This window comes from Schizosaccharomyces osmophilus, chromosome 2, assembly GCF_027921745.1.
Source record: "Schizosaccharomyces osmophilus chromosome 2, complete sequence".
Lineage (NCBI taxonomy): Eukaryota > Fungi > Ascomycota > Schizosaccharomycetes > Schizosaccharomycetales > Schizosaccharomycetaceae > Schizosaccharomyces > Schizosaccharomyces osmophilus.
The window spans coordinates 1953414-1979415 of record NC_079239.1 but is presented as its reverse complement, the minus strand read 5'-3'; the positions used below and the strand labels follow the sequence as shown (position 1 = coordinate 1979415).

The 26002-nt window shown below is 39.1% G+C and overlaps 10 protein-coding genes across 10 annotated transcripts; 8 read left to right on the top strand and 2 right to left on the bottom strand.

Annotated features, from left to right (window-relative positions):
* Positions 1 to 41: 41 nt before the first annotated feature.
* On the top strand, positions 42 to 549 carry rps2601 (40S ribosomal protein S26; the record flags this gene model as incomplete). The annotated part of the gene is made up of 2 exons (XM_056182186.1): positions 42 to 165; positions 311 to 549. The coding sequence occupies 2 exons, from the start codon at positions 42 to 44 to the stop codon at positions 547 to 549; spliced, it is 363 nt and encodes a 120-aa protein (XP_056038284.1).
* Positions 550 to 1077: 528 nt separating this feature from the next.
* SOMG_03395 (CIA machinery CIA1/CFD1 fusion protein) lies at positions 1078 to 2971 on the top strand (the record flags this gene model as incomplete). Its single annotated transcript, XM_056182185.1, has 2 exons — positions 1078 to 1081; positions 1149 to 2971. The coding sequence occupies 2 exons, from the start codon at positions 1078 to 1080 to the stop codon at positions 2969 to 2971; spliced, it is 1827 nt and encodes a 608-aa protein (XP_056038821.1).
* Positions 2972 to 3377: 406 nt separating this feature from the next.
* Positions 3378 to 4388, bottom strand: hem3 (hydroxymethylbilane synthase Hem3; the record flags this gene model as incomplete). The annotated part of the gene is made up of 1 exon (XM_056182184.1): positions 3378 to 4388. One exon carries the CDS (start codon positions 4386 to 4388, stop codon positions 3378 to 3380), a length of 1011 nt encoding a protein of 336 aa, XP_056038283.1.
* A 1429-nt stretch (positions 4389 to 5817) lies between these two features.
* dnf2 (plasma membrane phospholipid-translocating ATPase complex, ATPase subunit Dnf2) lies at positions 5818 to 10088 on the top strand (the record flags this gene model as incomplete). The annotated part of the gene is made up of 2 exons (XM_056182183.1): positions 5818 to 6192; positions 6243 to 10088. The coding sequence occupies 2 exons, from the start codon at positions 5818 to 5820 to the stop codon at positions 10086 to 10088; spliced, it is 4221 nt and encodes a 1406-aa protein (XP_056038282.1).
* A 525-nt stretch (positions 10089 to 10613) lies between these two features.
* Positions 10614 to 12413, top strand: sid2 (serine/threonine protein kinase (NDR family) Sid2; the record flags this gene model as incomplete). The annotated part of the gene is made up of 1 exon (XM_056182182.1): positions 10614 to 12413. The coding sequence occupies one exon, from the start codon at positions 10614 to 10616 to the stop codon at positions 12411 to 12413; it is 1800 nt and encodes a 599-aa protein (XP_056038281.1).
* Positions 12414 to 13232: 819 nt separating this feature from the next.
* On the top strand, positions 13233 to 15836 carry cfh1 (SEL1/TPR repeat protein Cfh1; the record flags this gene model as incomplete). Its single annotated transcript, XM_056182181.1, has 1 exon — positions 13233 to 15836. The coding sequence occupies one exon, from the start codon at positions 13233 to 13235 to the stop codon at positions 15834 to 15836; it is 2604 nt and encodes an 867-aa protein (XP_056038280.1).
* A 1128-nt stretch (positions 15837 to 16964) lies between these two features.
* Positions 16965 to 17309, bottom strand: mpc2 (mitochondrial carrier, pyruvate Mpc2; the record flags this gene model as incomplete). Its single annotated transcript, XM_056182180.1, has 1 exon — positions 16965 to 17309. The coding sequence occupies one exon, from the start codon at positions 17307 to 17309 to the stop codon at positions 16965 to 16967; it is 345 nt and encodes a 114-aa protein (XP_056038279.1).
* A 2028-nt stretch (positions 17310 to 19337) lies between these two features.
* On the top strand, positions 19338 to 20525 carry erv46 (COPII-coated vesicle component Erv46; the record flags this gene model as incomplete). Its single annotated transcript, XM_056182179.1, has 1 exon — positions 19338 to 20525. The coding sequence occupies one exon, from the start codon at positions 19338 to 19340 to the stop codon at positions 20523 to 20525; it is 1188 nt and encodes a 395-aa protein (XP_056038397.1).
* A 1172-nt stretch (positions 20526 to 21697) lies between these two features.
* SOMG_03388 (oxidoreductase) lies at positions 21698 to 23416 on the top strand (the record flags this gene model as incomplete). Its single annotated transcript, XM_056182178.1, has 1 exon — positions 21698 to 23416. The coding sequence occupies one exon, from the start codon at positions 21698 to 21700 to the stop codon at positions 23414 to 23416; it is 1719 nt and encodes a 572-aa protein (XP_056038398.1).
* Positions 23417 to 24372: 956 nt separating this feature from the next.
* On the top strand, positions 24373 to 25422 carry sty1 (MAP kinase Sty1; the record flags this gene model as incomplete). The annotated part of the gene is made up of 1 exon (XM_056182177.1): positions 24373 to 25422. The coding sequence occupies one exon, from the start codon at positions 24373 to 24375 to the stop codon at positions 25420 to 25422; it is 1050 nt and encodes a 349-aa protein (XP_056038389.1).
* Positions 25423 to 26002: the final 580 nt, after the last annotated feature.

Genomic DNA, 26002 nt, shown 5'->3' with positions numbered 1-26002 from the left:
ACTTTGCTACACGAAATTGTTTACGGTTCCTTCGCAAAACCATGACTCAAAAGAGAAGAAATTGCGGACGTAACAAGCACGGCCGTGGCCACGTCAAGTTTGTTCGCTGCATTAACTGTAGCCGTGCCGTCCCTAAGGACAAGGCTATCAAGCGCTGGACTATCCGTATGTAAAATTTACGAGAAGCTTGCAGTATACTCAAACAAGGCATCTGCTTAAGGCGAATCAAAATTCTTGGTTTGGGTTACACTCAAGTTCTCTTGTCATAAAGCGCCCATCAACGAAAAGAGTAAGGCTAACAAGGAAATAGGTAACATGGTTGAAACTGCCGCCATTCGTGATATGTCCGAAGCTTCCGTCTACAGCGAGTACACAATTCCCAAGTTGTACATCAAGTTGCAATACTGTGTCTCTTGCGCTATTCACTCTCGTGTTGTTCGTGTTCGCTCTCGTGACGGCCGTCGTACCCGTACTCCTCCTCCTCGTGTGCGTTACAACCGTGACGGTAAGAGAGTCAACCCTGCTGCCCTTGCCAAGACTGTCCTCTAAAGTGGTTATGTTAGATTAAATATGGAAGGGAATGAAATTATAACTTGGTATACGTCAGTTGTCTATCAGTTTTGTATATGTTTGACCAGTAGCAAATAGGACTTAAGCAAGTGTGTATGCAAGGTGAGTTGAAGAGCTACTGAAAGTCCAAAGTCGGCACCAAATTTTAATTGCATGCTGTTTTCAGTTATTACTAAGTGTCACTATATGCGAATAAAGTCTTGGACCTAGTTTGTAGACAGTAGCACCTTGCCAAATTTCGCAACGGTTAAATCGCACGACAAATCAAATCAACGATTCCGGATCACAAAAAGCCAATGTACAGTTTCTTCTTCACAATAGAACAATAAATAATTGATCAAAATTGTTCATTTCAATTGGCCTTCGAATTTTCTTTTGAAATCCAAGTTTTGCGTATTCCCTTCGACGTCTTTAAGTTGCATACTGACATATAGCCACGCGTTGCTATATTACTAAGTAAACAGACAAATTTTGGCCTTTACCATACACTACTACAAGTTGATTCTCATGGGTAAGTTGATAAAAACAGTGGAAACAAAGACAATTCGCTTTCTTTTGTACTGACATGTGTGTGATAGATCAGGTGCGGCATGTAATCTTGGTATTGTCAGGAAAAGGAGGAGTTGGGAAATCTTCCGTAACAACTCAGTTGGCTCTCTCCCTTCATGACTCGAAGCTTCATTCTCGGCCTTTAAAAATTGGTATTTTGGACATTGATCTTACGGGACCATCAATACCCAGAATGTTTGGAAAAGATGCTGAGCAAAGTCGCATTCGTCAATCCAGCGCTGGCTGGATCCCTGTATATACTGATGAAACGAAGGAAATTGGACTCATGTCTCTCGGTTTCTTGCTACCTTCTAAGAAAGACAGCGTTGTTTGGCGTGGTCCGAAAAAGGCTGCTATGATCCGCCAATTCGTGAGTGATGTACACTGGGGAGAACTAGACTATTTAATTATAGACACTCCTCCTGGTACTGGGGATGAACATTTGACCATCGTGGAATCCTTGTTGGCGGAAACATCAGACGTACGAAAGGGTCCCATTGATGGTGCAGTTATGGTCACTACACCTCAAGCTCTTGCTACATTGGACGTGCAAAAAGAAATAGATTTTTGTAAAAAGGCAGATATTCGAATCTTGGGGGTTGTGGAAAACATGAGTGGTTTTATATGCCCTCATTGTGCTGATTGTACAAACATTTTTTCGAGCGGTGGTGGGCATACCCTTGCAGAAAAATATAAAATACCTTTTCTTGGATCAGTTCCGATTGACCCCAAGTTTGGTGAGATGATTGAAAACCAAAGCTCATCTACGAACCTCTCCGCACTGTACCCTGAAACAGAAATGTCAAAGGTCTTTTTCCCTATTGTGCAAAATTTTTTCCATCAAATTTATAACAAGCGCTCTTTGGAATTTGTTACCGGTCTCAGTGGTCATGATGGAAGGATATGGAGTGTAGACTCCCATCCGGTTTTACCTCTTTTTGCTAGTGGTTCACAGGATAAGACCGTTCGTATCTATAACAGCGATACTCTTCAACTTGTGCATGTAATAGATGGATTCCATTCCCGTAGTGTCCGCAGGGTTGCTTGGCGCCCTGTCGATCGACCTATACTTGCAGCGGCTTCTTTTGATGCTACAATAAGTATTAATGAAAAAATTGACGACGATTGGGAATGTACAGCTGCTCTCGAGGGGCATGAGAATGAAGTAAAATGTATTGCTTGGTCTCCTGGTGGAAACTTTCTTGCTACTTGCTCGCGTGATAAGTCAGTTTGGATTTGGGAAACTACCGAAGATGACGAGTTCGACTGTATGGCAGTCCTTCAAGAGCATACACAAGATGTCAAGGTTGTAGCTTGGCATCCGTCTGAGGATCTTCTCGTTAGTGGAAGTTATGATGATTCGATTTGCTTTTGGAGAGATGATGGTGATGATTGGGCTTTGACATGCCAATTGCAAGGCCATGAAAGCACCGTTTGGGCTCTTGCCTTCTCCTCCACTGGGTCAATTTTGGCCTCTGGAGATAACGAGGGCAACATAATATTATGGACAAAGACGTTTAGCAATGAATCTGAAGCTATCAGTAACTCTACAAATATCCTTCGACCATCTTTACGAGAAGAATGGATAAGAAAGGCAACTTTGCCTCATCTGCATAAAGGTGCAGTGTACTCACTTTCTTGGTTAAATGACAAAGTATTAGCATCCGCTGGTAGCGATGGAAAAATTGTTGTTTATGAAAGTGAGCAACATGATGATAATATTTGGAGGGTTTCCATTGAAAAAGAAGGCGCACATGATGTTTATGAAATTAATTCTATAGCCTGGTTAGGAAACGATAAGCTTGTTTCGGGTGGTGATGACGGCGAGTGCCGCGTATGGCATATAAATTAGAACAGAATATTTTAAAAAAGCTTTTTTTTTGGTTTATGAATGATAAAGTTGAACAAGAAAGTATTTATTTTCGATTCATTACAGTAAATATAAGTTTTAAGAGGATATTCATGTATGATTCCCAATGATAAAGCATAGAATAGCCAAGGGACCGAAAAAACCAAGAAAAACGGGAAAGAAAGTAGAACGGCAAGGTCGACGTTAAATGTAAGAATCTGATGCTCGTCAAAGACTTATATTAGATTGTAAATTAAAGTAGATATTAACAAAAATAAAAAGCGATTTCGTTCGATAGGGATTAACAAAACGAGTTTTTTTTTTAAAAAAAAAAAAAAAAAAAAAAATTAAAAGAAAAAAGATGAGTATAATACAAGTATTGGAATAACCCATTATAAATAATAAAGCTCTATGCTTGTTTTGTAGAGTCCTCACTATCACTACTGCGATGGTGTTCTGCCAAAATGGGACCAGCTCCGTTCTTGAGCAAGGACAACGCGACTTGAGTGCCCAAATCCTCAGCGTCTTCAATAGAATTGATGACGCGGTTACCTGAGGCGAAAGCAGACCGTAAGCCATCGGCAGAAACAACAATGCCGTCCAAAGAGACTTGAAAAGAAGAGCTTGAAACTGCCAAGGAATCACACTGAACACCAATTGGGATAGCACAACCACCGTCCAATCGTTTCATTAAGGCGCGCTCAGCGACGCAGCAATAGGTGGTTTCAGTGTCTTGAAGAGGCTTCAAAAGTTCAATAATTTCTTTATCGTCTTCACGAACCTCAATAGCGAGGGCACCTTGACCAACTGCATAATAGTTGAAAGGAGCCGATAGCATTTGAGAAACGCGGTCTTTTAATCCGAGACGGAAAAGGCCTGCAGCGGCCAACACGAGACAAGAGAAAGGAGATTCTGGGTCATCAAGCTTGGATAAACGAGTTCCTACATTTCCTCGAATATCGAAAAATCGAAGATGGGGGAAATGGCGAGCCAAAAGAGCGCGACGACGAATACTGCTAGTGCCGATAACGCTTCCAGGAGGAAGGTTAGCAACCGACTTGTAAGGGGATCCTTTGGGGAAGACAATGGCATCTAGAGGACAGTTGCGGCGTGGAATACAAGCAATGGTCATACCTTTCGGCATTTCAACGGGTAAGTCCTTAAGAGAATGAACGAGCATTCGGCATTGGTTGACGATGAGTAGGGCTTCGAGTTCTCGAGTCCACAAGGATTTAGCGACTTGGTGTTTAAACTCAAACAAAGCTTTCGAGAGAATTTCGTCGCCGATGGTGTCGCGACTCATGATGGGAAAATCGAATTCAGGGTGATTTTCCTTCAGTTGCTTATGAACAATTTCAGATTGAATAACCGCGAGTTTGGACTTGCGGGTTCCAATGGGATAGCACGTATTAATAGGCATGGTTCGCGACAAGTCAAATTAGGAAAGCAAAAAATGAGAAAATGAAGCTTAGGACAAGACGACAGAAGTGCAAAAAGACGATAAATTAGCGGATCACTACAGTTTAGACAACCAAATCTGCATACAATAAGCAAGGAAAAAAAGAAAAAGGAAACCAAGACAAATCCACTGAGGACCAAATCCTTTCCAAAAAGCAATTCAAGCGTGCTAGAGACGAAACCGACCGTTCCACAAGCAAACAAGACTCTTACGGACTAAAAAGGCGCTCAAACCGAAAAAGACGCGAAAACGAAAGAGAAATGTGTTGGAAAGTTGGTAAATTCCAAGGACCTCCCAGTCCTCTATAAACAGAGGTGGAAGGAAGGAAAGGAAGTGATTCGTCCCAACGAACCAATCCGAGGCCTTACAATATCGACCTGTCCGGGATAGTGATACTGTTGCATATCGGAATTGTGCATACTGCGGATTAGGGTGGTGCATTGGTAAACAGTGAGAACGTAAAAAGTGGATCTGATAAAATAAGTGTTACGAAGTTTTGTAAGAGCGAAATGACCATTCCCAGAAGCAAGGTAGTGTTTATGAAAAACATTTTTTTTGAAACAAGTTTGATGTTCATTTTCATTCCTATATGGGAAGCTATGGCGTAAAGAATCGATGTTTGTTCGGGATGCAATTTAATTGTGCCTGAAAAACTCATTCAGGCACAATTGTTTTCCCCTTTTTTCACCTCATTCCATTCTAGCTACGATCACAACTACAAGTTGTTCTCATCCCACTTCTTGCAGCTGTCTTCTTTGTATCGTACTATCGTACAGTTAATATTCTCGTAACGAAAAACAAATTACCTTTACAACGATTAGGAGAAATGACGTAGAAGGCTCGGCTCATCACTGTTATTCCTTACACGCGTTTTCGCTGCATGACTCATGCATGTTACCTTCTGTTCGCAACAATTCTGACCACAGCCAAACACTTTTTATGACTGGATTCTCTCTTTTTGCGGAAATTGAGGGTTTTCAAGTAGAAATTGTGTTTATTTTTTAATTTCGTTGTTAATTTCATCTCGGCAAATCTAACACAAGCCGAATTGAGGTGTGAGCTACTAAAGTCTTACGGCCGCTAAATTCGGGCGATAATCCTTCCGATCCGCTGTCCTACTCCACCAAACGATTGCTATCTTTAGCAAGTATAAAATCTTATAATTGATTATATAAGCATTGAACGTATTTATTTGGAGAACCAAGATTTCTGTCATCATTCTTGTATATAATTCCTCTGCGAAAAAATTGTTGTTTGATTCTTTCTTTTCTTTGTTTCCAAAATTTTTTTTTCTCTAAATTTCTTATCCGTACCTATTAAAATATTGTTCCGTTGATACTTGATTTATTTTTCTTTCGTTTTTCGAAATTCATTTCCTTCAATTGCTTGCATGTCAGAATCTTCCGCCAAAAGCAATAGGTTCAAAAGCTGGGTCCCCAGCTTAAAGGCCACTCGCCTGAGGGTTTATAGACTGGCTACTCGTCTGAACATCCCTTTGGCAGATGCCGCCAAGGTCGAATTGGAACAGTACGATCATGACAATTTGGAGTCTTGGACCGCCCTCCAGCGTCTTCCTAGATCCCTTTACTTTAATTTGGCTTTACCTGAATCTGAACTGGATGACACCGGCGAAGCCAAACGTTTTTTTCCAAGAAATAAAATCCGTACAGCCAAGTACACCCCTTTAAATTTCTTACCTAAAAATGTTTTCTTGCAATTCCAAAATGTTGCCAACCTCTTTTTTTTGTTTCTTGTCATTCTTCAGGTACGTATTTCCGCACGAATTGTGAAATCGATTGCTAACTTGTAGTATAGTGTATTAAACTTTTTGGCAATCAAGTGAACCCTGGTTTGGCTGCAGTGCCTTTAATTGTTGTTGTTGGTATAACTGCGATTAAAGATGCTATCGAAGATTTTCGTCGTACAATGCTCGACATTCATTTAAACAACACCCCAACGCTTCGTTTGAGCAATTACAATAATCCCAATATCAGGACCGAGTACGTTAGTTACATTCGAAAATTTAAAAAGCGTATGTCTGCTTTGTTTCGAGTGTTTCTCATGAAGAAGAACCGAAAGAAAGAAGAAAATACTGTCTCTGATTCGGTTCCCCTTGAAGATCTTTCTTCCGAACGTAGACCAAGTTATGATTCTGTGTTCCGAGGGTCCATTGATATGGGGGATCCTTTTGATGAATCCAAGGGCAAAGGTGATTACAGTCTCTCAGATGGAAAGACTGCTGTGCATCAACAGCGGGCAATGGATGTTATAGATTATCAAGCTGTGGGCTCTGGCGACTGTCAATTCAAGAAAGTCTTCTGGAAGGATATCCGAGTTGGTGATTTCGTTAAAGTATCAGACAACGAAGAAATCCCTGCTGATATCGTTATCCTTAATACTTCTGATCCCGAAGGCATTTGCTATATCGAAACTAAAAACTTGGACGGAGAAACAAACCTCAAGATTCGACATGCTTTGACCGCGGGTAAGAACGTGGTTGATGAAATGTCTTGTGAACGATCTCGGTTTTGGATTGAAAGCGAGCCTCCCAATGCAAACCTATACGAGTATAACGGAGCTTGTAAATGTTATGGACATACCGACACCGGTATGTTAGATGAATCACAACTTCACTCTGAGCCTGTGTCCTTGGACAATTTGCTTTTGCGAGGCTGTGCTGTGCGAAATACAAAGTGGGTCATTGGTGTAGTCGTTTTCACTGGTGACGACACAAAAATTATGTTGAATTCTGGAGCTCCCCCTTTGAAGCGAAGCCGTATTACCAGGAATTTGAACTGGAATGTTTATTTGAACTTTATTATTCTGTTTGCAATGTGTCTCGTATGCGGTATCGTCGAGGGTATTGCTTGGCGTGGAAAAACACGATCATCTTACTATTTTGAATGGGGTTCCATCGGTGGGTCCGCTGCCAAAAATGGTATTGTTACCTTTTTTACTGGTGTTGTCTTGTTCCAAAATTTGGTCCCTATTTCTCTTTATATATCTATCGAAATCGTGAAGACGATTCAAGCAATTTTCATATACTTCGACAAGGATATGTATTATAAAAAACTTAATTATCCTTGCACTCCTAAATCATGGAACATTTCAGACGATTTGGGACAAGTTGAATATATTTTTTCTGATAAGACTGGAACACTTACCCAAAACGTTATGGAATTTAAAAAGTGCTCTATAAATGGTGTTCCCTATGGAGAAGCGTTTACAGAAGCAATGGCGGGTATTGCTCGTCGAGAAGGAAAAGATTCGGAACAACTTACAGTGGAAAAACGTAGTTTCATTGACCGTGATAGAATGCAGATGATTGCTCAAATGAGAAATACGTCCGATAACAAATACCTGGTGGATGAAAACCTTACGTTTGTTTCCTCTCAGTTCGTGCATGATTTAACCGGCAAAGCTGGTGAAGAACAATCGATGGCTTGTTACGAGTTTTTTTTAGCTCTTGCTTTATGCCATAGTGTTGTGGCCGACAGAGTTGGCGACCGTATTGTCTACAAAGCTCAATCTCCGGATGAGGCTGCACTCGTTGGTACGGCTCGTGATGTTGGGTTTGTTTTCCTCGATCAGCGTAGGGATATCATGGTTACTCGGGCTCTTGGGGAGACTCACAGGTTTAAATTATTGGACACTATTGATTTTACATCCGCCAGAAAAAGAATGAGTGTTGTCATTAGGGGACCAGACAATCGTTACGTTCTCATCTGTAAAGGTGCAGATAGCGTTATTTATGACAGATTGGAACCGGGTGAGCAACCAACTCTTCAAAAAGTTACTGCTGAACAGCTGAAAACTTTTGCTCTTGAAGGCCTTCGAACCTTATGTATCGCTAAACGTGAACTTACTGAGGAGTACTTTGAATGGAAAGAGAAGTATACTGTTGCTTCCTCTGCTATCGAGAATAGAGAGGAAAGGATTTCCGAAGTTGCCGACTTAATTGAATCACGGCTTACCTTACTTGGAGGTACTGCTATCGAGGACCGTTTGCAGGAAGGTGTTCCCGACGCAATTGCGCTCTTAGGAAGTGCTGGCATTAAGCTTTGGGTATTAACCGGAGATAAAATGGAAACTGCGATTAACATTGGTTTTTCTTGTAACCTTTTAGACGCTAGTATGGAGTTGATCAAATTCGATGTTGACCAAGAAATATCCACGCCGGAACTTGAGGTAATTTTAGCAGATTATCTTTATAGGTACTTTGGATTGTCGGGCTCCAACGAAGAGCTTGAAGCAGCAAAGCAGGATCACGACGTTCCTGCTGGATCTCATGCCTTAATTATTGATGGCGGCGTTTTGAAACGCGTCCTGGAAGGATCGATGAGAACTAAATTTTTGTTGCTTTGTAAGCAATGTAAGTCTGTCCTGTGTTGTCGTGTCAGTCCAGCTCAGAAAGCTGAAGTTGTGCATCTCGTTAGGGATAGCTTGGACGTAATGACATTAGCTATCGGCGATGGTGCTAATGATGTGGCTATGATACAAAAAGCCGATATTGGTATAGGTATCGTTGGAGAAGAAGGAAGGGCAGCTGCGATGTCTGCTGACTATGCGATTGCACAATTTAGATTCTTGAGCAAGCTGGTTCTTGTTCACGGGCGTTGGGATTATAACCGTATAGCAGAAATGGTCAATAATTTCTTCTATAAAAGTGTTGTTTGGACGTTTACCCTCTTTTGGTTCCAAATCTATAATAACTTTGATGCAAATTATCTCTTTGATTATACGTATATTATGCTTTTCAACTTAATTTTCTCCTCTTTACCTGTCATCGTAATGGGTGTTTACGATCAAGATGTTAGTGCCGAGGTATCGTTGAAGATACCTCAACTGTACAAGAGGGGTATTTTACAGTTGAATTCAACCCCGCAAATATTCATTGGATATATGATTGATGGATTTTATCAGTCAGTTATATGTTTCTTTTTCTCATTTCTTGTTATAAATAATGTGACAGTAGCAGCTCAAAATGGGCGTGACACCATGGGAATGCAGGACCTCGGTGTGTATGTGGCAGCTCCTACAATTATGGTTGTTGATTCATATGTTCTTTTGAATCAAGCCAATTGGGATGTGTTCTCAGTTGGTATTTGGGCTTTGAGTTGTATAACATTTTGGTTCTGGACGGGCGTTTACTCTCAGAGCTATTACTCCGTTGATTTATATAAGTCTGCCTCTCGTATTTTCCGAACTCCAAATTTCTGGGCAGTACTATTTGGTACAATTGTCAGTTGTTTGTTTCCGAAATTTCTTTTCATGACTGTGCAAAAGCTTTTTTGGCCGTATGATACTGATATCATTCGCGAAGGCTATCGTACCAGGCGCTTACAGGAATTTGATGAAGAAGCTGTTATTGAAAGTCCTGAAGCTTCTACAGACTGGGCCTCTTCTACATTACAAGTTCCATTCAATACGTCAACATCGAGCTTTGCAACAATGCAAAAGAAGGACAAGGATCATGTACGTATGGATACGCATTCTTTGTCACTCACTCCAAGTATCCCCAATACTTTTGGTCGATCTTACTCTCCAAGCTTCATGGATGGGTCTCCTGTCTTCTCTGATGAAGTGCTGAACAGACCACCTGAGTTTCTTCCAACGAGAGGATCTGTATCTTCATCAGAACAACCACTTCGACCTAGGTAAATCACTTCTCCCTGTAAGTATGGAATGTATCATTAAGAAATGACGGTAAAAACACATCGGCGTAGAAGACCGACGCGTTCAGCTGTCTATGGAGCTAATTATTATGACATTGAGTTAATACTGTAATGAGATTAATATGAGTATGAATGTTTATAGAGATTAAGCAATTTAAAATCATATAATTTATACAAATGTTTGCTTTTACCAAAAGACTTAGGTCGTACGTGAAATCACCTGTGCAAAATAGTAAACGACACTGACAAAGTATTACGATGATACCTCTTTTATTTTTTATTGAGGATGATCTTCATAATTACAATATCTTATTTTATCATTTGAAAACTTTTCTTTGTTCTAACCTTTCCCTTATGTGGTCAAGGTGCGGTTTCTGCTGGATCTTAAGGGTCCTTAGTTTTACCATAAACAAACTACATGCATCTACCGAACGCTCTTTGTATATAGATACCCAACTCATCTTTTGATTCATTAAATTGGATAAAACTACCTTTGATTATAAACTAAATAATGGGGCAAAAAGATACGTTTGACCTCGATTTGAGCTCGAAAATCAGTTCGTCTGCTAATGAAAAGTTTGACGCCTATTTGAAGCGCCATGGACTTATAGAACCTAATCAATATCAACCACGTCGACTTAATGATGCTCTTGAAGATCGTATGGGAGAACTGAAGCTTACAAGCAGTCCTGTCGCAAAAGAAAATTACGCAGATAGGAGCCCTCAGAAATCACCAAGCAAGATCCCAATAGCTTCACCAAATCCAGTGGCAATCGAACGGTTAAGAGATCGATTGCATGGCAGTTCAAGATTATATGACTCAGTCGGTGAAGCTCCAAGTTGGAATATGGGATCTATGAATCTTTCAATGGAGGAGTTGGAGAAAATTACAAGGCCAAAGGTCAAAAGAATGGCGACTATATGTCAAATGTTTTTCCTTGATAATTATTTTGAGCAGTTGCATTATTTACATTCTAGAAAGCAAAGATTGCATCTTTTTGAGCAACAGCTTGCAAAAGAGTCTACTACTGTAAAAAGTGAATTGGAAAAGCGTTACAATGGTCGTGAGCGTGTATATCTTCGAAAGCGTCGTACTCGTATAAGTCATGGTGATTTTCAAACGATTACTCAAGTCGGTCAAGGCGGTTACGGATCGGTTTGGCTAGCAAAGAAGAGAGATACCAAGGAAATTGTTGCTTTGAAAATAATGAACAAATCTGTTTTACTTAAAATGGATGAAATTCGTCATGTACTTACGGAACGAGATATCCTTACAAGTGCAAACTCAGAGTGGCTAGTAAGGCTATTGTACGCATTTCAAGATTTTTCAAATATTTATTTGGCCATGGAATTTGTACCAGGAGGTGATTTTAGGACTTTATTGAGCAATAGCGGGGTTTTAAGAGATCATCATGCCAAGTTTTATGCTACGGAGATGTTTTTGGCAATTGACGCATTGCATAAACTTGGATATATTCACCGAGATTTGAAACCAGAAAATTTCCTTGTCGGCGCTTCTGGACATATTAAGCTTACCGATTTTGGACTTAGTTCCGGTATAATCAGTAAGCAAAAGATCGAAAGTATGAAGATAAGACTTCAAGATGTGAACAATGTAGCAGTTCCCGAGAGAAGTATGCGTGAGCGTCGTCAAGTGTTCCGAACACTTTTGGCTCAGGATCCTGTGTATGCCCATTCGGTGGTAGGATCGCCTGATTACATGGCACCAGAAGTTTTGCGAGGAGAAAACTATGATTACTCCGTGGACTATTGGTCGCTTGGGTGTATCTTGTACGAATGCCTTTCTGGGTTTCCTCCATTTTCCGGTTCGAATGTCAATGAAACATGGTCGAATCTTAAGAACTGGAAAAAATGTTTTCAACGCCCACATTATGACGATCCTCGAGATTTAGAATTTAATTGGAAAGACGAAGCTTGGGACTTTGTTGCTCACTGTATTACTAGCCCGGCCAATCGCTACCGTTCCTTGAATCAGGTGAAGCAACATCCATATTTTGATCAAATCAAGTGGGAAAATGTGCGTGAAGCATATCGACCTCCATTTATTCCTGATTTGAATTCAGAGATTGACGCCGGGTACTTTGATGACTTTACGAACGAAAATGACATGTCCAAATATAAAGAAGTTCATGACAAACAAGCGGCAATCGCTCGCATGTCAAATACATTTAATAAACCCAAGCGAAATGCTTTTATCGGGTTTACTTTTAAGCATCAGAAAAATAATCATCCCATTCCTTCTGCCGGTGTCCCTTCTTTGTCGGGTACCGCTTTTGGAACTCTTTTGTAAATTGCCTTTGAAATGTTGTTATTTTATGGAAGGCATATTCTGGGAACATCAAATGGAGCAAGCAATGTTATTGCTTGAATTATTTATGGAGCTGGATTTTATGAGTGTAATGCCCGTATTAAAGTTGATGAAATGAATTTTTAGGAGTTTTGGAACCCCACTTCGCGATATCATGCTTTGGATGCATGATTGCATTTTGTTTTGTTTTGTTTTAAACATCAACTTTTTTACTAATTGCATGTGATTCAAAGAGTCAAATTACTTGTTATGCTTTTTTTCACTTTCAAGAAACTTATCCTTAATATATGATTTGAATTAATTTTAGGAAAACCGAGAAAATAAAAAACGCAGACCCACGAAAATGAAATAAAATTTATTTGAAGGCTTCAAAGGTGAATACTCGTCTATGTTTAGGTTAATGAGAACATCATTTATAAAGCTTGAAACCCTTAAAACTACGAAAAAGGCAATGTTGTTTCCAACACCCTAATCTAATATGAATCACTAGAAAGGTGTTAGTTGAAGAGGACCATCACATGAAAACGTGTCCATTAGGAAATCCGTTCGGACTAATGAAAACCATGGAAGAATGATTTCCAAAAGAAAATAAAATAAAACGAAAGAAAAACTAAGACTTCCTATTTCATGAATCAATTCAAAAGAAGCATGTGCTTAGCACTTTACGTTTTAAGCGGCGCAGCGTATCACTATTCACCAGCCCTCTTGGATTAGATTTTGACTGGTTTGATCTCAACTAGTAAATCCCACTGTTCTTCTGTTCACTTCAATTGCTATTTACCAACTTGTATAATATCCTTTATGCAAGGATACCTAAATTTTAGGAAGCAGCCAAATCATGAAAAGCTGGCTGATAGCCCGCGGCTGAGTGCAAGAGCAGAGGGACTGCCTGCTATGTTCCGTGCAAGAGGCAATGCCAGTTCAGCTGGATCATCGTTGTTGTTTCGCCCGACATCAAGATATCCTACTTTGAGCAAGGATCCAACGCCGCCGATAGGAAGCAATGTATCCAATCGATTCGATGTAACAAGAGGTATTTCCCCAAATGAGAAAAAAGCAGTGAAACGACCGGTAATGAAGCCTATGGAAGCAGCTAAACCTCCGAACCCACAGAAAAGCAACGAAGAGGAACCTGTGGATGCGTCTAAAGGCAAAACGAGAATAACAAGCCCAGCTACTGCAATTCCCCAAGTACAAATAAATAATAAAGCGGTCTCCCAGAACTCAGTTGCTCCTCCTACTAGTAAAAGTAAAAATGAGAAGGGCTTGGAGGCTGCAAGACAAGATATGCCTTTGAAGATTATACGACCTGCTCCCCGTATCGTACAACCAAAATTTAATCCCGAAGACCCTAAAAGGAAGGAGAAATATATGCCTCCTCCCCGGGTCAATTCTATCTCTCGGCCTACACGTCGAGTAAGTTACATACCTTATGGTGGTTTTGACAATTTCTTGGACAACTATTATGATGATGATCAAACCGTTTCCAGAGATAATATTTCAGAAGAAAATGAAATCTCTGAACGATATTCAGAGCTGGATGAAGACGCAAACTTAGATGCCGCGTCATACACTCCGTCCAATGCGTCTTCTGATGTGGAACCTGATGTTCGATCCTTTGCTGAATTAGCTCAATTACCTAGTCTACCAAGTGAAGCTTCGAAACCCTTCGAGGTAGGCTCCAGCAATGCAAATTTGAATTCAGATTCCGATCTCAATACTCAGAACTTATATCGCAAGAACAAGAAAGTTCCATTCTCTCAACCCCGTTATCCTAGTAGCCAAAGTTCTATGTTACCCTCCACTGCTGAACCCATCCGTCCTATACCTCCAATTCTTTCAACTGAACAGCAAAATGTTTTCAGGAATAACCATGTCCCAGAATCCGCGAAAGGAGGACGGCAAGACATATCACGACGAGGACCTGTTCGTTTTAACCAAAGCCCTTCTCCTTTGGAATCCAATCCTATCAATATGCCCATCCCAGCAGTACACAACACTCCGCCTTCCCCCGCTCCTATTGCTCCTATTGCTCGAGCGGAAAGCACTCCTGTGGGCAGTTCCATGATGAGTCCTCAAGGTTCACCAAATAGAATTGGCACGAAAGATAACAATTCTAATCCAGCGGTTAGTACAAAAGAGATGGAAGATATTTTTAGTGGGATGCCTAACAACAATTTGTCTTCCCCTGCTGTTCTAGAGATGGATAACTCGAAATTAGACAGCGATGCTATACCTTGTCATCCTGATGACAAACTTTTAATTCCTCCCCCGAAAAATGTCTCTCATGCTGATGTGATGGTTGCAGAACAGAATTTGCGGAAAGGTAGAGTTGCGAATCCTTTAGAAGAAGTTGAATTAGCAAAATTATATTTAAATGCTCTTGAGACTTTGGAAAATAAATCCTCTTTGGCCCCTGACCAAGCTACTTACAATACAAGGATAGCGGTCTATCGGACGAGAGCAATAGAAATACTAAAGAAACATGCCTTTCCTAACAGAACGCAAGATTCTGTTGCTGAAGCACTCTTTTTAATTGGTCAGTTTTATAGTCAAGGTGTGTTGGGATTCCCGCGTGATGCACAAAAGGCATTTGAGCTTTACGGCCTGTCTTCAAAGAAAGGGCATTCGCTTGGAACCTATCGAGCCGCCGTTTGCCTTCAAACAGGTATTGGTGTGAGACCAGATGCTCGCAAGAGTGTGCTTCTATATAGAAAAGCAGCCGAAATGGATATTGTTGAGGCTATGTTTCGAATGGGTCTGATTTACTTGAATGGTTTGTTGAGTCAAAAGATTGATGTACCTCTTGGTTTACAGTATTTGGAACGCGCTTGTGAGACAAAGAGACCTGAAGCGGTACGTGCGATGTATGAATTGGCCAAAATTTACGATCACACCAAGCGCTTTAATGTATCCGTATCTCCGGAAAGAAAATTTGAGCTTTACAAGCTATCTGCTTCCTATGGCTTGCCTGCAGCTCAATGCAAATTGGGAGAATGCTTTGAGCATGGATTGTTGGATTGTGTTCCCGCACCAAGGCGTAGTATTTTTTGGTATACAAGAGCAGCTGAGCAAGACTACGGAGAAGCAGAATTGGGCTTATCTGGATGGTACTTAACAGGAGCGGAAGAAATCCTTCCTAAAAATAATGAAGAAGCCCTTCTCTGGGCTCATAAGGCTGCTGTCAAAGGTCTAGCCCAAGCTCAGTTTGCAGTAGGCTTCATGATGGAACATGGCATTGGCATTGCCGCTGATCCTGCTGCTGCCCATAATTGGTATATAAGAGCCGCTAAGCAAGGTTTTGTGAAGGCTCAGAAACGCTTAGAAGAACAATCGCTGTCTACTAAGAAATCACAACCAAAGAAGAATAGCAAAAAGCAAGACGAACAGTGCATTATTATGTGAAAGGTCGCGCCGAAAGGCCTTGCTTGTTAGCTTGAATTTTGTATGACTGCAGTGTCAAAGACTGGTCTTATCAATTACTTCTGCTTATGTAAATTATACTTAACCTTCATTTTTCGACATTTTTTATTTTCTTCACTTTCGTTTCAAGGTTTGTTAATTCCCCGATGTTGCTTTAACCAGTCGATTTTAGTCGATCCTTATTTTTTGAGATTTTTTGTTTTTTATTGTGATAGCATTTGATGATTTTTTTTGCTCGTTGTTTAGTATACAATAACTTAGATACTGAAATAAGTCTTGAATAGATTTCATAATAAGACGAAATTCTAAGCATTATGTGCAACCTTAGAGAAACATTTAAGATAGTTATTTGTTATTGCAAATACAGATTGTTGGTAATTCTTTTTTATTGCACTCATTAGTAATATCTGTTCATAATCAAAGAATCCTTGTTCGGTTTCTTAAAGCAAAAGCATAGAGGAAACATAGTATATTAACACGTATACTAAGTCATTATCTCATTTCGACTAACAAAAGTAGCATTCAGACATTAAAAGCGGAGAGGAGTAGCATACTTTGCCATGCAATATACTTCATTTTAATCAGTCGTTCAATTTGAGCATTACGATGCAAGTAATGGCAGAAATTAAGATAAAAGGATGGACTTTTAATAAAAAAAGAAAAACGAAAGCGTACTCGTAGGGAGATAAATGCATAAATAAAATGCACAATGAAGTCAGAACGAGAAAATAGACAAAACAAACTTTCAAGGGATAAGAAATGGAGAAATCAAACGTAGCCATTACAATTCAACTCATTTGGTTTCTTTTTCTTTCTGACTCACCCTAAAAAGTTTTTTTCAAGGATAAAGGACGAAGGACAAAGTTTTAAATAAGCAATTCAATTTTCGTACCCTGAATGGTCGAGAGAAAAAAGGGTAGCTCCTACTTTTAAGAAGGCTTCCAAAGTAAGAGAAGAAAACACAAAAAGCCTCGAACAAAAAAGTTAACCAGGCATCATAAAATCCATTGCGGCACAAAACACAAACGATAAAATAGTCATGATAAAAGATAAACGGAAAATGAGCTTTCTAAATTACTTGTCTTCATATTTTTACTTAATTGAAAATCATTAAGCGATATTTTGTTTTTGTGCTTCAGCATTTGCTGTAATGCGCTTTTGTTGCTGGTTATACACGTAAATCCTTGAAAGTTGAATGCTGCCTACGATGGCCAGAAAGAAGTTGACCGTCGCGTTGAAATAATTTTTAGGGCGTACAACCAAAGACCACCGAGTCCAGATTGTACCGGTAGCGGCCAAAGCACCGTACTGGCGAGCGGAAAGGTATTGAGGTGGACGGGTATAATCGCTAATACCTGACAAAACCAATGTCCATTTCATAGCAGGAGCCCAAAAATGGACTGTTTTAGGGCCAGCTGGGTGATTCCAAAACTTCGAAAAATTTGCACGAAACATTTTATACTGGGTGAAAAAAAATCTCGACTTAGAGAATATGAGATAAAGAGTGGCGAAAGAAAGAAAGTTTCGAGAATTAATAACCTAACCTTTTAGTCAAACGGTTGACAGAAAATCAAAGTCACAAAAAATTATATTTGGTACTTGTCAACTTTGTGAAGGTAATAGAGCGCGACAACTTAATAATAAGAAATGCTGAAATATTTACGAGCAGACTTTCAACCGTAAAGAGCAAAAATAAAAACAATTGTAAATTGAAAAGAATCTGGAAAAGAACAAGATGAAATTTTGTGGTTAAAATATTCGAAGTCGTGTGAACTCTCCAATTTAGATGAAGAAAATGATGACACCACAACTGATCTACCACAATATAAGAAACGTTCAGTTTAAATAGACGCCAAGGATTGGTTAACGCAATTAAAAAGAAGGCTTGGATTGTTTGTATGTAAGAAAAGCCAACGAATAAAAACAAAAGAAACTGGTTCAAGGTCGTCGTTGATACGTCCGCTGATTGTTCCAATGTAACCCTCTTTTTAAACGAGCTTCGAGATTACGGATATGTATGGCTGGTTAAGTCCGTAGGCTCGTGCGATCTCCAACAAAGAAGGCGATAATATGTAAGCTTCGATGTTTAACGAGGATAAATGTTCACGTAACTATTTCGTAAGAAAAATCCAACAAAAAGAAAAATAAAGAAATAAAAGTGCACAACAATTATTCTTAACGTTCAACGAGAGATAGAGAAAGAGATACTCAAAAGAAGACTTTACTTAGAAAAATTGAAAGAATTGTTGAAAAAAATTTCGACTTCGAAGTAGTGAAAGGCCAAATAAAGTCGCAAGAGTTTGGTTTTGTTAAATAGACTAGAATGCGTAGTGTCTAAAGAGAGAATCAACCATATGAAAAAGGGAATCCGTGGCTTGCTTGAAAGTCGCGTCGAATTATAGAAAAAAAACGCGTCGATCGGTGAAAGAAATAGAGACTGGCGTGTGCTCTTCAGATGAGAAATAATTGATTCAACAATTGTTTAAATGTTTACTTTTCTCTTACAATTCTTCCAATGCTAAAAAGAGTGTTCCTAAAACTGGTAGTGGGCAAACGGAAGGAAGAAAGAGCGAGAGAGGGGTGTCTTGAAACAAAGTGCATTCAACGACGTGTAGGTCTCAAAAGACAAGGAATCCGAAAAATCATTTTAAAAATAAAAGGAAAATAAAAAATGGAATCTATCTTGTTTATTTACAAAGAGAAAGCAGGCGAAATTCGAAAAATACATACTACGGAGGTTATGAATACGATATTAAGTATCATGCTTGAAAACGTTACTTATGTAAATAAACAAGCGAACGTAGAGAAAAAATAAGAGGAAAAAGATGCATTGAGTATTCATGCTCTTCTTAGCTTTATGTCTAACTTCAATATGTCAATAAAACATGTTCGTTCTTAGACGATGACTTTGGAAAATGTTGCTTCTGGATGTGAATGGATTCTCAATATGTTGAGAATCCCTAGTACTTATTTTACAAATAAAAAAAGGCTAAGGTCCTAAATCGTTCAAAATAATCAAAGTAAATGTAGTTCTTAGTCTCTTGACCGCACATTATAGCTTTCTTGTTGTTTACAGCGCCTGATTCTCCACTGAAAATGGGTAAGGATCTTTTGAGTACCAACTTTTTTTCTCACATTTTTCTTTAATAATTTCGAAAATGAAAATAAAAAAAGATTCATCCTTTCACTGTTTGTTTATAGACTGATCTGTCCCATACATCCGGTAGGATTCTGCTGTTACCGTCGTACTTTCCTTTCGCTATTGGCATATATCTAGTTCAATTGCGGTTTGCTACACCCATGTACTCAGTTTTCGGGATTATTTTCTTGTTTTTTTGTTAAGAGTTAACTTTTCTGAAGTTTGAATACGTTTTTCTACCCTCTTTGAAAGTTTCTGTTCGTTTTTTTCGTGACACTTAGTGATACCTTCTTTTCCTGCTTTTTATATCCTGGCACATTCTTATACAAAAGTGGTTCCTGATAATGGCTTTCCGGTCTCCTCTTCGCAAATTTGACTTCTTTCAAAAGACCGTAGAAGACGCTCGTATCAAAACTGCTAGTGGTGGTCTTATTACGCTAATCTCGTCAGGCATTGTCCTTTTTGTAATCCTTTTAGAATGGATTCAGTATCGTAAAGTGGTCGTTGTTCCAGAAATTGTCGTAAATCCGTCTCATGGTGAACGCATGGAAATCAACTTTAACATCACCGTTCCAAAGATTCCTTGCCAACTTTTAAGCGTGGACGTTTTGGATATTAGCGGCGAATTTCAGCAAGATGTCCAACACTCTGTTTCTAAAACCAGGTTGTCCCCTGATGGAGAAGTTATTTCCGTTGACAACCTACTGCTGAACAATCAGGAGAACGACGACGATCCTTTGAATACTACACCAGAAGAAGAAACATGCGGTGATTGTTATGGAGCTGTTAAATATGCTCCTCCTGAAACTCCGGGTTGCTGCAATACATGCAATGCGGTACGTGAAGCATACGGTAAAGCTAATTGGGGTATTGGCGACGTGGATGCATTTAAACAATGCAGAGAAGAACATTTCAAAGAAAATTACGAATCTCAAAAAGTAGAGGGCTGCAATCTGGCAGGCCAATTATTCGTGAACCGCATGGCCGGTAACTTTCACATTGCTCCTGGTCGTTCGTTTCAAAGAGGTATGCAGCATCTACACGATACACAGGACTTTGTAAAAGAAAAGGACATGCATGATATGAGCCATACAATTCATGAATTAAGCTTTGGTCCTCCTCTTGATCCTTCTATTACTACAAAAAATCCTTTAGACAATATGGTAAAAAAAATAAATAGTCCCGACTACAGATACGAGTACTTTATTAAATGTGTGTCTCATCAGTTTGTCTTTTTAAAATCCGATATGGAAACAATTGATACAAATCGTTATGCCGTGACACAACATGAACGACCAATCCAAGGTGGCCCCGAAGAGAAACTTCCCTCTCACATTAATTTCAAAGGTGGCATTCCCGGCATCTGGTTCCACATCGATATTGGTCCGATGCGTGTAATCCATCGTCAAATCCAAGGAAATACTCTTGGTGGTTTTTTGACAAATGTTCTCTCTCTTTTAGGTGGATGTGTTACTTTAGCAGCCTTTATTGACCGTGGTCTGTATGAAGCCAAAAAGCTCAAAAAGACATAAGCTTTTATACAAATTATAAGCTTGGAATCGAAAAGAGTTCCAAAAAATTCATTGTATGACATTAGCTCTCACGAGCCTACTACTGACTGTGAAAAAGACGATTAATAGTTATCGAAAGAACCTTGAAATGTACTGAGAGCTATTATTTCTTTTTCATGTGAGTAGGAGAATTCATCTCCCCTGCATATTACCGTACTATTTCCTGACTCTCCTGTATTACTGCTTTAGAGATTTATTTGCATATTCACAAACAATACGAATACGTAGTGGTACGTTGCAAGTAGAATTTTGAACGAAATATACGTGTTCATTGTGTCCCAGGCATTATACTTTGAGCATGAGTCGAATGAAATATGAAGCATGAAATGCTGAAGCCTTGTACGAGTTAGGAAATCATTTGATTTTTTAAACTCTAAATATTCACTTAATTGACAATGAAGAATTGATAAACAGGTATTAAGCTGGAATAGTAGAAACGGTCTAGCTGCTATATTTATGTATTTTAACTCTATTGTAATATAAAAATACCAGATTTAACTCATGAACCATCGAATTCTCTTGTTCAATGAATTTATATTCCCCTTGGCTGATTTGTCTGAACTAACAATATAGAACAATATATACTCACTAGTGCAATTAATGTCCGTAATATTTGGTAAGATTATAACATTTTCAATGGTCAAGATAATATCATAGTATAGACTACTTTTTGGTATGTTTATTACACCTCAAAGGATTTCTCCTTCCGAGTACACTGACTTTTTGCTCAACGTTAAAGCGCCCTTAACATTTCACTTTGAAAGGCAATTATTCTGATAAATAGTAATTTGGGGAAGGAAGTGGCTTTAAATAGACTGATTTTCTTTGGAATCCTCCTATTTGGCTGTATTTTTACCATTTTTCACGTAACGACTGATTTAAATATAAAATACAGGATCTTTGCTTGGGTGGAAAAAGAAATTGCATTTGAGGTTAGAACGATTGATTGAATATCCCTATTCTTATTCTTAAACTTTTCGGATGTATCATTTTTATTGAATTATTTGAATCTATCGCCTCATTACTTCTGTCAAACCACTGCTATAATTTATTACTTTATTTCATTCTTTTTAAAAATCTCTTTAATCATTTAATTTATCTATAGATTCTATTGTCTCATTTGTGAACTTATAATGGAGCCAGGAAAAAAGCCATGCATCAGTGTTCTTTGCATCGGAAACCCGGCTATCACTACCTTGCTAGGCTGGAGGCTTCAACAAAGTACATCGGCTGCTTGTCAGGAAACGATTTTATTTTTCAATGTTCCTGATGCCCCAATATCTCCACTTACGATTCATTCGAAGCCCTTTGGCGTTCGAAAATATCGACCCACTTATCGTGCTAACAAAATCATTGATCTCGCGAATGAAGGAAAGGTGTTTGATTATATTCTTGTTTCTATCAAGCCTTGCCCTTATACGTTTGATTTGCCATCTGTCATTGAGCCAGTTGTGTCCAAGGGACATACTTGTATTGTCTACAACACGACTGGATCGATTGGGATTGAAGAAACTTTCCTAAAGCATTTTCCAGAGAATCCTGTTTATCCCTTTTCATTTCACTCTGGAATTGTCCAAAGAGATGCCAATGAATTTCATCACGGAGAAAGCACCCCTTTATACTTAAGCAAATTCGGACGCTCTGCCCACTATGATAAATTAGACCTTTTGACAAACATCTTGACTAACGGAGGAATCATGTGCGAAATAGTGGATTCACTTATTCTATTTCAATTAGATGATTTAGCTTTTCCTATTTCCTTGTTTCCCTTGACCGTCCTAACGCAGACTCCAAACGCAGCTAAGCTTTTACAGCAACAGGAAATTTTTGACCTCCACAGAGGGGTCCTATTAGAGTTAGATTCCATTGCTAATGCTTTTCATGGATCTATCGACATTAAAAGGATTTCAAAACAGCGGGAGTTCCTGGCGCATGCTTCAGCGAACCCCATGTACAAGGAATATATCCAGCATAAACCTATGGAGTATGTGTCAAGTTTGCGATATTTGGTTCAGTTAGCTGCTGATCATGATGTAAAGACTCCATACATGCATACTATAAGTATTTTACTTTCGCATATTCAACTTCCAGCATCGCTAGCAAATCATCGCGTTCCTTGTGATTTGCCAGCGCGTCCTACCACAGTTCCTTTAAAAAATAAGGGAGCTAACAGTTTGAGGCATCCTCAACCATTTACGATGTCCATAGACCGTCTCAATTCGATGCCTACCCCGCGCTCTTCAATGGCTACGTTTACGGAAGCTCAGAAAAGCCATGTCGGTGAAGTAACACAATCACCTGCGAGCACTTTGAAAGCCCGTGCAATGTCTTCAGACAACATGGATATGCTTTCACTTACGAATCGTCGTTCTCGTCGTTCTCTTCACTCTTCGTCACTCGTGCAAATTCAACAATCTTTAAAGAAGTCGTTTGATGGATTAGGAAACTCTTATGATCATCGATTTTCTCGTAAAGTCGTTCCAAACCAAAGTCCTGGAAACTCTAAGGCACGCATAATGGCTGAAGGAAAAGAAGCTTTATCCAAGACTCCTTCCTCATCAGGATCCCCGAAAGCGAGTTATTCGAATGATGCGGAGCCGTGGACGCCATCAGTGACCTATGGAGCAAGCATGTCTCGACCCAATTCAAATTCTACAAACTCGCAGAATGAAGACGCCGAAGCTGAGTCTGATTATTTTACCATTATGAATCACCCTGAAGCGAATCATCCTAGGGGAGAGGCTAATCCTCGAAAATCATCTTTGCAATCAGAAACCTCCATGATGACGATGGTACCTTCAGCAGTGCGTCGCTTTCCATTGACTCGAAAGTCTACGCATATAAAGTCCTAAGGGATTTAAAACGGGTCAAAATTAGCCATGATCGTCACCACTCTTTTTCTTTCTTTTTTTCGATTTTCTCTTTCTTTTGTATGACGATTTTGCAATAACTCACGCTTTTATGCCAACAAACCAGATAAATACGGCATTTAAAAAAAAACGAAGTCAATTAAGGTATAAATAAGCTGCTTAGCCTATTATGTATTTCTCATTATTTGACAATGTCATTTTGACCTTGAATTTTCGCCATTTGAGACGTTTACGGATTTTCATTTCCTCATTCTTTCTTTCTTTTCATGAATGCATTGCAATAGATTACTACTTTATGTAGGGTACATTAAAATAAAAAAAAAGCGCATTTTATTTCTTCCCTAATGAGATGATATTATTCTTTATATGAGAAACTTAAAAGTTCCAAGAAATGGACCTTGCTTATTTGCAAGCTACATTTGCTTTCTGTTCCAATTTTCGTAAACAGCACCTCTTAATTATTTCATAGATTTCCTTGATCTTACGTTCTAGTTCGTGTTTTTTATTTGAAAACGATATAACAAAGAAATTCTTTTGCTCTGAGCCTATAAAAGATTCATCAATCTTTTTCCAAGATTTATTTACATTATGGAAGCTCCTTCCAATATTTAATATAAGATAACGAATCACTTCACTCAATTTCGGAAAACTTTAATAACAATAGCGTTGCGCTATTCATTATAGAGGGCTATTTCCGCTTACGGCTCATATGTCTAAAATTGAACACTGCCTGAGTCTACATTTAACAACATACATCAGTCGGACACCACTGGATTTATTGATCGGGGAGTTAGCTAAAATCAGCTTATTGAAGTATTCTCCAATTGCAACGAAAGGAGCCATTTAGCAAGCTCAACGCGTCAAACAGGAATTGATAGAACAACGAAAATTACCCAGGTATAGACAAGAGCACTGCGGTCAAAAAAAGAAAAGATAATATGGCGGAGTTTATTCGTACACAAATTTTTGGTACGTGTTTTGAAATCACGACGCGTTACAGCGACCTGCAACCGATTGGTATGGGGGCCTTTGGATTGGTTTGTTCAGCAAAGGACCAGCTCACTGGAATGAATGTCGCCGTAAAAAAGATCATGAAGCCATTCAGTACGCCAGTTTTAGCAAAAAGGACATACCGAGAACTGAAGCTTTTAAAACATCTGCGTCATGAAAGTGTTATCAGTTTAAGCGACATTTTCATTTCTCCCTTTGAGGACATTTATTTTGTTACAGAATTATTGGGTACAGATCTTCACCGATTACTGACATCGAGACCTTTAGAGACGCAGTTTATTCAGTATTTCCTATACCAAATTCTGCGGGGACTAAAATTCGTACATTCGGCAGGTGTAATCCACAGAGACTTGAAGCCTAGCAATATTTTGATTAATGAGAACTGTGATCTCAAAATTTGCGACTTTGGCCTCGCCCGTATTCAAGATCCTCAAATGACTGGCTATGTTTCTACTCGGTACTACCGAGCTCCAGAAATTATGCTTACGTGGCAGAAATATAACGTTGAAGTGGACATTTGGAGTGCTGGTTGCATTTTCGCTGAAATGATAGAAGGAAAACCTTTGTTCCCTGGCCGCGATCACGTTAACCAATTCTCCATTATCACTGAACTCTTGGGAACACCACCTATGGAAGTCATTGAAACAATTTGTAGCAAAAATACTTTACGCTTTGTCCAGTCACTTCCCAAAAAGGAAAAGGTTCCCTTTGCAGAGAAATTCAAGAACGCGGACCCTGCTGCCGTTGACTTACTAGAAAAGATGCTTGTCTTTGATCCCCGTAAGCGTATAAGTGCTGCTGACGCTTTGGCCCACGAATATCTCGCTCCTTACCATGATCCTACGGATGAACCGGTCGCAGACGAAATTTTCGATTGGTCTTTTCAAGACAGTGATTTGCCTGTGGAAACTTGGAAGGTAATGATGTATTCCGAAGTGCTGTCTTTTCACAATCTTGATAGTGACCAACAAGCATGAAGTATTACATGACCGTTTAGGATTTCCTTTGAGTTATTAATCGGTTGTTTTTAAACTGGAAATGTATGGTTCAATCCAATTACCTGTTATGCTTCACGCTTCCTACATAATATGTATAGTTCCTTGCTGGTTCTACTTTAGAACGCATTTTACTGCTTTTCCTTTGTTTCAAGAACGGCAGCTCTTTATTTATCTCTTATTATGTGTGTATGTAATTTTTAAATAGACCCTTTTATGAGTTCGTTAATGGCAAAGCTGTCATTCAAAAAGGTTCCTTTATGATGTTTCTTCCTTGGGACGGTCCTTTTTCCGCCTAAAAAGGGACTCTACTAAGTAGTTGTTATATGGATATGAAGTTTTGTAGATCTTTACCTGGTAGTTCAGCGAACGTCTACAATGGCAAAATGCGATGTTGGGTTTGCACTATAAAACAGTAGTCTTAGAAGCTAACAAATAACTATTTTCTTTTCGAAACGAGCATAAAGACTCTACTATCTTGGTTCACAATATGCTTTCGTGTAAATAAATAGTAAAACAGTACATGTATGGCTTAAAATGATAATGATAACTCTAGAATAGA